Here is a 12,632-nt window from a genome sequence, read left to right on the forward strand (position 1 = left end):
ACTGAGTTAGTATCACAAAGGATAATATAAACACCCTTAGTTTTTCCTAAAGGAGAGGGTAAATTGATCAAACTCTAAAACTTCCAGGATTTATTTATAAAACCATGTTGTTCAATATTTATTCATTAAGAAACTTTATAAGATTTTTAGTGTGAGATAACAGATTGTTAGAGGCCACTACAGAGATAGATGGAAAGAAATAAACATGAATTAAATGGAAACAAGAAATTAGCATTCCAAATTCTCTACCATCCAAGCTTTCTATAATTCTAAATATATTCATTATTTAAACATTATTTCAAGTGCTCTTTGTGTACAACCAGGTGACACCTGATATCTACGATAAGGGTACTTGCAAATCAGCATTGTTTGTCAGTGAATGTGTGGCACCCCAGGGGGAGCTGGCATATGGATGAACACAAGTCTTACAAAGATGAAAGGATAATCCTATTTTTTTCTTTATATATATAAGAAAGCATATCCAGGCTATTCCTTCATCTTGAGAAACTACTTGTAAACAAAGTGTTAACAATGAGAAATCTCATTTGAGTCCATTGTCCAATGTCAGAGAGGAGTCGGGCACAACTGTACTTGTGCCTAGGTTGAAGATGGCCTTCATTAAATTATCAAAAGAAGAATGCCTGGCAGATAAAAATTAAAGACAGTACTATTTACTGAATACTTACAATATGATAAGCATTATGGCCAAGCATTTTACATTGAATCAACTCATTTAATTTTTTTTTATGATATTAGTCAAAACAAAATTTAACAACGAACTAAAACATTAACATATAAGCATTCCGTTCTACATATATAATCAGTAATTCACAATATCACCACATAGTTGCATATTAATAATTTCTTAGAACATCTGCATCAGTTCAGAAAAAGAAAAAAAGACAACAGAAAAAGAAATAAAATGAAAACAGAAAAAAAAAAGGTTATACACACCATACCCCTTATCGCTTGCTTTCATTGATCGCTAGCATTTCAAACTAAATTTATTTTAACATTTGTTCCCCCTATTATTTATTTTTATTCCATATGTTCTACTTGTCTGTTGACAAGGTGGATAAAAGGAACATCAGACACAAGGTTTTCACAATCACAGAGTCACACTGTGAAAGCTATATCATTATTCAATCATCTTCAAGAAATATGGCTACTGGAACACAGTTCTACATCTTTAAGCAGTTCCCTCCAGCCTCCTCATTACATCTTAAATAACAAGGTGATATCTACTTAATGCGTAAGAATAACCTCCAGGATAACCTCTCGACTGTTTGGAATCTCTCAGCCATGGACACTTTGTCTCATTTCTCTCTTCCCCCTTTTGGTCAAGAAGAGTTTCTCAATCCCTTGATGCTGAGTCTCAGCTCATTCTAGGCTTTCTGTCCCATGTTGCCAGGAAGGTCCACACCCCTGCGAGTCATGTCCCACGTAGACAGGAGGAGGGCAGTGAGTTTGCTTGTTGTGTTGGCTGGAGAGAGAGGCCACATCTGAGCAACAGAAGAGGTTCTCTTGGGGGTGACTCTTAGGCCTAAATTTTAGGTAGGCTTGATCTATCCTTTGTGGGGTTAAGTTTCATATGAACAAACGCCAAGACTGGGGGCTTAGCCTATAGCTTTGATTGTCCACATTGCTTGTGAGAAAATCAAGAATTCAACTTAGGGAAGTTGAATTTCTTCCCGTTTTCACCATTCCGCGAAGGGGACTTTGCAACTCATTTAATTTTTACAATACCACTTTGAGGTAGCTACATTATCACCATTTCACAAATGATGAAACTAAACCTTAGATACTACTATAACTTGTAGGTAATACTATAATACTAAATGGCAGAGCCACTCTTCAAACTCAAGCCTACATTTTCCAAAGCTTATGCCCTTTCATTCTACACTGAATCAAGTATACCAATGGGCTTCAGTATGACCATTTCATCCAGAAAATAGATAACAAGCAAAAGCAAAAACACTTTGTCAATGAGGCACTTAATAAGTAGACTGAGAGAAACTGAGCATTTCTCTAGTTTATTTACCCTCATTTCTCTTCAAGAGCTCTATGGAGCTTTCTAGGTATATTTTACCTCTGTATCCTCTGTGGTTCCAGTTCCAGCTGAACTAGTGACAATCCCAAACCGCTCCTTCCGCTTTTTCAGCTTTTCATCATCTTCAGACTGTTCAAGGAAAACATAAAATGAAAAGGTTTAAACAAGCTAGCTCCCATGCAATGTAAATGGGAATGAAATTTAACTTACTGGTTACAATATATTGGCCAGCCTTGTGGCAAGTACTAAGGATCAAACAAACAGAAAAACAGAAACTGAACAAGCCAGCATGCAGCATGCTGTCCCTAGAGTAACTAAAATCTTACTTTTAAGTAGGGCCTAAATATTCCTAAAATAAGTACTCAAGCAACCACAGCTATAGGCTGAGCCTCCAGTTTTGGGGTTTGTTCACATGAAACTTAACCCCACAGGGGATAGGTCAAGCCTACTTAAAATGAGACCTAAGAGTCACCCCCAGGAGAACCTCTTTTGTTGCTCATATGTGGCCTCTCTCTCCAGCCAACACAGCAAGCAAACTCACCACTCTTCCCCTGTCTACGTGGGACATGACTCCACATGGCAACGTGGGACAGAAATCCCAGAATGAGCTGAGATTCAGCATCAAGGGATTGAGAAAAACTCTAGAATGAGCTGAGACCCAGCATCAAGGGATTGAGAAAACCTTCTCAACCAAAAGAGGGAAGAGTGAAATGAGACAAAATGTCCATGGCTGAGAGATTCCAAACAGAGTCGAGAGGTTATCCTGGAGGTTATTCTTACGCATAAAGTAGATATCACCTTGTTAACCAAGATGTAATGGAGAGGCTGGAGGGAACTGCCTGAAAATGCAGAGCTGTGTTCCAGTTGCCATGTTTCTTGATGGTGATTGAATAATGATATAGCTTTCACAATGTGACTGTGTGACTGTGAAAACCCTGTGTCTGATTCGAGAATAAACTTGAAATATGTCATTGGTAACAGAGTCCAGCAGGAGTTAGAAAAAGGGTAAGATAATGGGTAATTGAAGCTGAAGGGATACAGACTGTGCAACAGGACTAGATACAAAAACTCAAAAATGGACAGCACAATAATACCTAATTGTAAAGTAATCATGTTAAAACACTGAATGAAGCTGCATCTGAGCTATAGGTTTTTGTTTTTTTTTTACTATTATTACTACTTTTATTTCTTTTCTCTATATTAACATTTTATATCTTTTTCTGTTGTGTTGCTAGTTCCTCTAAACCGATGCAAATGTACTAAGAAACGATGATCATGCATCTATGTGATGATGTTAAGAATTACTGAGTGCATATGTAGAATGGTATGATTTCTAAATGTTGTGTTAATTTCCTTTTTTTCTTTCCGTTAATAAAAAAAAAAAAAAGAAAGAAAACCCTGTGTCTGATGCTCCTTTTATCTACCTTATGAACAGATAAGTAGAACATATGGAATAAAAATAAATAATAGGGGGAACAAATGTTAAATTTAGTTCGAAATGCTAGTGATAAATGAAAGCGAGGGGTAAGGGGTATGGTATGTATAATCTTTTTTTTCTCTGTTATCATTTTATTTCTTTTTCTGTTGTCTTTTTATTTCTTTTTCTGAACTGATGCAAATGTTCTAAGAAATGATGAATATGTAACTATGTGATGATATTGAGAACTACTGATTATATACGTAGAAAGGAATGATATGTTAATGTTTTTGTTTGTTCTTAAATTTTTAAATTAATAAATAAATTTTAAAAAAATTAAAAATCAAAAAAAATTAGTACTCAAGAAACAGTAAGAAATACTCATAAAACAAAATTTCTGCATTCAAGAATTTTTAACAGTTTAGCAATGTGGAAAATTGAGGTTTTACTGAGTAATACCTGCAGAGAGCAGGTTGGCAGAAAATATCCAAACTACTTGTTCAATACTGCTTACAAGTTCCATTTACTTATTAAGGAAGGGAGAGGAGCGGGCCAGAATAGTGTTTCTGAAGAACTATAAGGAAAGCCAAGTGTTATGAATATACAGCAAAATCACAGACAGAAAGCTCTCAACAAAGTTCTAAATGATTTTGGAAGAAGGTGAGTCAAGGTGTCAACTACAGTCATCTTTCTCCAAGATGCTCTGGACTTTTCCCAAGCATCCAAGAGACTCATGATGCACCTGTCTGACCCGTATCAGGAGAGTTTTTTTCAGCTTACCATGAGGTAGAGCTGGCCATTCTCCTACAGTTCTTTTAAAGATTGAGCTACTACTCATTTCCAACACTGTTCAATGGAAGAATTTTATATATCTTCTTACCATAGTACCTAAATCCAGTTACTTTATCTATTCCACTTTAACAGCAATTTTCTCCTTCTCCAAATTTCCCTGTCTACTTACCAGTAACCAAAAACCAGTCCTAGGATCAGTAAACATATGAAATCAGGTGGACCCCCAAAGTATGTTTCCCCTGCCAAAAGATTTTTAGAATCTGGCAGATCTAGATAAAGATCCCTTCTTCTCGTACAGCTCAAGAGACCTTACTCCATACACACATAACCACTTTTGTCAAGGGAAAGGAAAGGTTCTTTGACTCAAGTTACAAAAGGTAACCAATATAAGCCCAGGTCAAGAGTTCAAACTTCTGAACAAAGCTCTATGTAGTGATTCTGAGATGGATATATATATATATTTTTTTTTTTCTTTTTAACCCCAAGGAGATTACATTCCTACAGTTTACAGGTAAGTTGTGACCATAGGTGCCCCAAAACCACAGTACCGAAAGCAAAGGCAATGTGTGTGTGGTGGTGATGGGGAGTGGTGGTAAATGGAAACTGTACTTTCTGAATGATATTTCCGTAAACTTACAATTGCTCAAAAAAATAAACAAAGGCAATCAAGCAACATGTAGAAACACAGGAACTTTTCAATAACTCTAACCTCAACCTCAACCAAAGAGATGCCTTTGTTCCCATGGCCACAGGAGCCATCTCTGCAGGTAACAGCAGTCAAAAGAGCTATCTGACTTTCTGTGCTCAATTTGTTCAACTATTCCAGTTGGAGTACTGTCTGTATCTTACTTTGGTTCTTTCAGCTTGAGAAATGGTTTCAATTTCTTCCTTTTGCCACACCTGCTTTCCAGTGAGTATGAAGAGCTCTAAGAAAGATCAGTAGCTGTGAAGGAAGGAAGAATCCTACACATAGTCATCATTTAATCACAGCATATTACTTAATAGATTACTGCCTACAGTTTTTCTTCCCTTTTCATTATAACTACCAGCAAATCTGTAAAAGGTACACAAATTAATGGAATCTACACTATTATAAAACACTAAGCCTGAGTCTTCCAGGAAGATGGCCGAATACACTAGCTCAAGCTTAGTCCTACTCCACAGAAAAGTTAGAGAAGGGACAGGAGGACGAGTGAGGTGGCGATTCAGCAGTGCAGCTGACCTAGGAGAGCCTTCTGCACCACATGTGCAGCCCTGATTGCAGAGGCCAAGGAACTGAGAGGCAAAAGCTGGAGCCTGGCATGGAGGCACGGAGCCCTCAAGAGTGCACGGACAGGAGCACGGGACTAGGAAATAAGCCAGGCTGTGTTTCTTGGGTGCACTACCCTCACCAGCACAGCCCCATGACCGGCGACTCACCCCACACCCCATCCACCCAAACCCCCATCACCCACTCCCATTCCCCACACTCCAGGCACCCCCACCCCACCAGCCTTCACAGCACATTCCTGCACCCCACCCCCACCCACATTTCTTGAATGCCTCTGGAGGACTACCTTCCCCTCCCTGTTCCATGCAGGCTGTTGCCAGCACATAAAGGCTGTGGGCATTAACTCCATACCTAGGCTACCCCTGGCTCCCCCCTCCATAGTGACACACAGCCTCACTCCACCTGACCTAAGCTCTGCACATCCATTTACAGCACTCCAAGGCCCACACATGCACACGGGCCCCAATCATATCATTCAGCTCTGGGTACCGTACTTTACAGCAGACCCAGAGCCATGCATGCACACGGCCCTCAGTTATACTTCTCAGCTCTGAGAAAGGGCCAACCTGTGCAGCCAGGTCACATCTGCCCCCAAACCATGAAGGCATAACGCCGACTACTGCCACAGCACTACGCATGCACACAAAGGGCCCCGTACCTTAGACCAGTGCACATCAGGGTTAAGCTCCCCCAGACAGGTGCACCCACACAGTTACATCCTCCCTATCCACTGGGGGCCCAAGCATCACCATAACATCTATACCTGTCCCTATACCTGCCCTCAAACAAATCAACATATGAATGCCCACCCTATGCCCTGATCCCCGCTGTACAATCATCCCGCAAATACAAGCCTTAGACCACTGAAAGAAATCAACACCCAAAGTAAATCAATCAAGATATTTACATGCAATGAAGAGAGTTTAGAGGTTATCCTGGAGGTTATTCTCACACATTAAATAAGTATCACACCTTGTTAGTCAAGATGTAATGGAGAGGCTGGCTGGAGGGAACTGCCTGAAAATGTAGAGCTGTGTTCCAGTAGCCATGTTTCTTGAAAATAGGATTGTATGATATAGCTTTCACAATGTGACTGCATAAATGTGAAAACCTTGTGTCTGATGTTCCTTTTATCTACCTTATGGACAGATGAGTAAAACATACAGAATAAAAGTAAATAATAGGGGGAATAAATGTTAAAATAAACTTAGATTGAAATGCTAGTGATCAATGAAAGGGAGGGGTAAGGGGTATGGTATGTATGAATTTTTTTCTGTTGTGTTTTTATTTCTTTTTCTGAATTGATGCAAATGTTCTAAGAAATGATCTTGATGATGAATATGCAACTATGTGATGATAATGTGAATTACTGATTATATATGTAGAATGGAATGATCAAATGTTAAGAAAGTTTGCATTTCTTTCTTGTCATATATTTTTTTTAATTTTAAAATTAATTAAAAAAATGATGAGTGACGGATAAGAGTTAAGAGGAGGCTTAGATTTCCTATTTGGTGAGGTTGTGTTTATTATTTTTCTTCTCTTGGGAACAATGAAATTATCTAAAATTGAGATTAGTAGATGAACTGTGGACTTTGGGCCTCCTATATGATGCCCAATGAATGCAGGTGGCTGAAGGATGCACTGACGGAGCAGTAGACTGGTGAACAATGGTGTATACTTATGAACGAAGACTGTGCTGCTAGAAAATGGAACAAAGTCGTGAGACCTGTAATGATGTGAATGAACATGTGGGATATTTGGTGAGACAAAATAAGCCAGAAACAAAAGAACAACAACGGTATGGTCACCTTTAGAAAATGCTTATAGAAAATAGGGGCCTAGATTGTAAGCTTTTAGAGCCGACACATTAAGTCCCAGGTGGTGATTAATATTTCTGGATTTTAAGAGGCTGTTCCATATATATAACTTGATATTTACAGATAAGAATGAAGCCGATCAGGTTGGGGTTAAAATAATTCAGAACATAGGAGTAAGGAAGACAGTGTCTATATTTTAGAGCTACACATACTCTTTGAGACTAATGGAAGAAACGTTTATTTGATCTGGAATTGAAATTTTTTGTACTGCATAACCTAATTCAACCTTTATGTATAGCTCATCTGAAGAACTGAAACACAAGGAGCACAGAATAAGAAAGAGGTCCTTTAATCCTTTATAAATTATTGTAATGCCTGGAAACATCCTAGAATATATTAACCAGTTAATCAAAAAGTATTGGCAAAGTCCCCTGAGGGAGGGGAGAAAGAATATGGAACTATTGAACTTTACCATGAGGGAATCCCTTGATACTATGTCAAACTTTAGGGACACCCAAATCAATAGGCCATGCCCTCTATCATGAGCCTTACTCTGTCAAGCTTATGTAAGTAGCAGAGAAGCTTAGACTACCTATAGGCATGCCTAAGAATTACTTCTGGAGGACCTCTGTTGTTGCTCGGATGTGGTCTCAGTCTCTCTAAGATCAACTCTGCAAGTGAAATCATTGCCCTCCCCGCTACGTGGGACATGACATCCAGGGGTGAAAGTTTCCCTGATGACATGGGAGAGGACTCCCAGGGATGAATACAGACCTGGCACTGTGGGATCAACAATTCCATCCTGACCAAAAGGGGGAAAAGAAGTGTAATTAATAAAGTATCAGTGGCAGAGAGAGTTCAAATAGAGTCAAGAGGCTACTCTGGAGGTTGCTCTCATGCAACCTCAGGTAGCTTCAGGTAGACCTTGCTACCTATCATAACCTGCCAACCCCCAACCAGGACCATTCCAGTCAATCTTAAAGAACACTGAGGGCAATATATATGATTCAACAAGGGTTCCATGCACTAGAGTAACTTTCCAGAAACCTACAACCTCCAGATGGGTCCCTGGTCCAGATAAATCCTGAATCCTAGCCCAGCCTCTCCAGAACATCAGACAGTTCCATCTGCCTACTCCATATTAGTAACAGACCTTTCCAATATCAAAAATTTAGAGTTGCCGTAGCCCAAATGACCATAAAGAGAGGTATGGAAAGATCAAAGGTGATAATGGAGTTATTCAGTGAAGACAGGATATAACAAATGAATATGAATGCTGAATATCTTTTAGTCTCCAGTATTTTCGAGCAGCTAGAAGTAAAAACCTAAAACTGTAAAAATGTAACCCATATCAAAGTCTGAAATATGTTCTACAACTAATTGTGGTGCTGTGCTTTGAAATTTATGGCTTTTTTGTATATATGTTATTGTTCACCAAAAAAAAGAAGGAAAAAACGTCGATTATGATGATAAAAAAATATTTAAGCCCCCTAGCCTCCTATGTTTTAGAGCAGCTAGAAGGAAAAATATGAGAGGATCGTTATGGTAGCCCATGAAAAACTCTGGGATCTGTCCTGTAACTACTTGTTGAGTGCTTTGAAAACTATTGCTTTTTTATTTCTTTGCTTTGTATATATGTTACACTATACAATAAAAAAGTTATTAAAAAAAACACTAAGCCAAATATTCTTGTGCTTAAATCTCATAAATTAAAATGAGGAGGAAGTGGATAATATATCCACTAACGTATGCGTGCTTATTATGTGCCAGGTACAGGTATTGCATGGTTTTTATATACAATATCTCATAATTCTTATAGCAACCCTATGAAGTAGACACTATGATTAAATCCACTTCATAGATAAGAAAACTGAGGCTTAGAGAAGAGGGTAAGTAACTTGCCTAAAGTTGCACAAATAGTAAATGGTGACCCAGGATAGAACCCAGAACAGTTACTCAAGAACTCACTTTCCCAACTTTACCATCTCAAGTACCACACAGAAGTATGTCTTTGGAAGAATAGTGGCAGAATGGAGGTAATGCTCAATCGCCAACAGAAAAAGGATTACTAGGACCCTTGGCTAAAAATAGTTGTGAACTACTTCAACAAATTCCACATCATTCAAATAACTTGGGTCAATATTAGGATCCCACTCCCTTTCTATCATACCATATGCCTCTACTTTATAACTAACTAGGAATCTAGGGAAAGAATACCAGTTAGTAATCTTATACTAATGCTTTTCTCACCTGTATTTGTTTCTAACTTTGGCTAACCAGTTATTCCATCTATTGAACTGTATAAAAGAATTAGGAGGGCTTCCAAAGAACAGAGGCTTCATCAAATTTTTCTTTACTAAGGTCACTGGGAAAAGTTTTCTTCATTTTGCCTAGAAAAGTTTAACATAAAAGTGAATAAGGAAAAAGAAAAAAAGGTGAATAAGATGGTGCCTGCCCATGCAAAGAAAAAGAAAAAGTTAATAAGGACTCCTCTAGATATCAACTGCTAGTTCCTAAGTCCTGTCAGCTTTAGTTTACTCATTTCAAAATGTGCAAAATAAAACTATTGGCAAGTTTTAGACACATAATAAATGTTAACTACCAGTTTTATCTTTAAAAAAAACAAAGCAAATAAGGGATGTAAATGGAGACTTCAAAATGAAAGTCCGTAGAATGATCCAGATGAAATATCTTCATTTTAGGAAATCTCCTGGTCAAGTAGGAAATAGTTGGGGTGTGGGGTAGGGAGATGGTAAGTATCCTATATCCTTCATGGGACGAGATATGGCCAGATTAATATCTTTTTCAACTTCAAACATATTCCTTTTTCATGAAATTTAGTGCTAGGGTTATTTCAGCAACTTCAAATCATAGAGAAGAAGATGCTGCTTTTTGAATCCCAGCCATTCTCTTGACACAGAGACCACTCCCTTCACAGATCTCATCACAAAGCCTGTGTCCATTTGGAATGCGTGGGACAGTCTTTATCCTGACTCTCTATTTTGCTATCTCCTGAAATGCGGAATTTGAATTTTGAATTAAATTTTCGATATATCCTTTTGAGCTCAAAGATAAGGAAAGAAAGAGGAACAGGAAGAGGAGAGAGGAACATATTTCTCTAGCCACTAAGGCTAACGTTAAGTATCAGAGATCTCCCCATGAGCTTCTCTTTTTAATCAGATAATTTGACGCCTCTCCTGGAGATCCAAGCAGAGCATCTGCTTCACCAGGGGCTCTAGGGAGAAAAAACAATGCAACTCCCCTACTTCCCCACCCCGAACAAACAGCATCCTACCCCACACCCGCAGAGGCAAGTGAGGATTTTATTTATTTTGTGCATGCCCGCCCTTCCCTTCCCACCCAGCACCCCTCAGCTCCCCTCCTAAAGCCTCTTTCCTCCTTGCCCTGCAGGGAAAGTGCACAACAGGCCCAGTAAATCAACACAGTTCTAATGATCTCTCTCACTTGACCCTTCTAGCGTGACGGTGTCGCATGGAAACAAACGTACAATAAACTTCACTTCATCTTTAGCTGCTTGCTGACAGGTTTTGATTCATGGGATGGCAAGACCCATCTGAGGGAAATTACCTCAATCAAAACGCATCTCTCTCTGCATTCATCAGGCCCAATGCTCCCCCAGGCCATGCTCAAGTGCACAAATGGTGTTGTGCATCTGCAGGCAGAACTGACCCCTTGAGCTCAGTGTCGTATGCATTTGCAAACGTTTCCCTTCTTCGTCCCTCCCCCACTTTCCTCCCACAAACCCTCAACCATTAACAAATCTCTTTCTTCTTTCTATGCATGCTCCCATGTGGGAAGAGAAGATCTTGAATATGAAGCATCCTTATTTCCTATCAAATGCAAATTCCTCAAAACATACAACTTGAATCCAAAACCAGAGGAGAAACTTGCCTTCACCAATCAAACTCAGGCACTGGATGGTCAGACTGATACACCTACTTCACTTTCCCCATCCTCTCACTCCTCAAGATTTAAAAGTAAGCCAACTGACTGACACCAATAATTTCAGCATGCACAACCTTCATATAATCCAACAGCCTTGTTTTTCTTTTAAATCTCACTGAAACAAATGAGAAAGAGAATTGTATAAAAGAGGAGAGTGCCCATATAAGAAGCACAGGGCAGAAAGCATGATCTATATTTAATAAAGCCAAATACACCCCATGAATCACTATCATTGGGTTTTACATTATGAAAAAAGGCAATTCCAAAATGAGCCCTTTAGACATCTCCAACTTTTCAAATTTCACTTCTATCCATATTTCCCTTTCACATTTAGAAAATCCTCAAGCAACAGAGACAATACCTGCTGAGGGTAAAGGCTTGGAGATCCCAGGCTACTTCAAGATACAAATTACATGCATGCATTAGCATAAAGGAACTATATTATAAAAGTTATTTAATAAATGTTAGTTATTATTATGGTCCTTGAGGTCAAATCTGATACCACCCAAAATTTTGAAGCTAATAAAGGTCGCAGAGCGACAGACAAAAAGTACCAACCAAATGCCATTTATTTTCATTCCAGCTAAGACGTAAGGTCACTAAAGGTTGTTAAGATTCAGATCCATTATCAGGGCAATAAAAAAATCTCCCTTTAGCTGCAAGAGAAATGAGTATCTGGACAGATGAACAGAACTTAAGGTTAAAGTCTAGGACACAGCACAGGCTAGTAACTGGACAAACTTAGTCATCAATACCAGGTGCAATTAACCATTTTGTCTTTCTGGGACCCTAAAAATCTAGGCTGCTAGGTTTTAATGATTTTATCATCCTTAATGTTAATTAATGACTACAAAAATATCTACATAAGGTGATATCTGAGGGGACCAAGCAAAGATTCAGTCTCTATCTATCTCTGTAAACCCAATTCCAAAGGCTCCTGAGGAATTGCTTTCACTGAATTATGAGACATCAGTTTTTATCAAAATTTTCAATAACAACAAAACCATAAAATTCATCCATTAACTAGCCATTCAAATATCAACTGAGAATCTTCTTTGGGTCTGGCACCATTCAGGGCATTAAGAACCTAGAGATGAATAAGACAAAGTTCCTTAACTTCATGGAGCTTAGGAATCTGCCACTGAGTTACTGTTAAGATGTATGTCAATGCTCATTATATTAAAGCATAATGAAGGCCCATGAGAAAAATTTCTTTCTGATCTCTTTTCCTTGCAAAAGAGAGATACCGATTTTACTTGCAAGTTCCTGAGCAACTTGTTTTCATTGAGTCCTGTAGATCACAGTGCGCAGTGTAAC

At 38.6% G+C, this 12,632-nt stretch overlaps 1 protein-coding gene across 1 annotated transcript in view; it reads right to left on the reverse strand.

Moving 5' to 3' along the window:
- SARNP (SAP domain containing ribonucleoprotein) overlaps nucleotides 1–12,632 on the reverse strand; it is a 54,114-nt gene that overhangs the window by 2,563 nt on the left and 38,919 nt on the right. The window contains exon 10 of the mRNA XM_077110976.1: nucleotides 2,090–2,179. Within this exon, the coding sequence (XP_076967091.1) occupies nucleotides 2,090–2,179 (90 nt within the window). The remainder of the gene's footprint in view (nucleotides 1–2,089; nucleotides 2,180–12,632) is intronic.

This window comes from Tamandua tetradactyla, chromosome 7, assembly GCF_023851605.1.
Source record: "Tamandua tetradactyla isolate mTamTet1 chromosome 7, mTamTet1.pri, whole genome shotgun sequence".
Taxonomy (NCBI): Eukaryota; Metazoa; Chordata; class Mammalia; order Pilosa; family Myrmecophagidae; genus Tamandua; species Tamandua tetradactyla.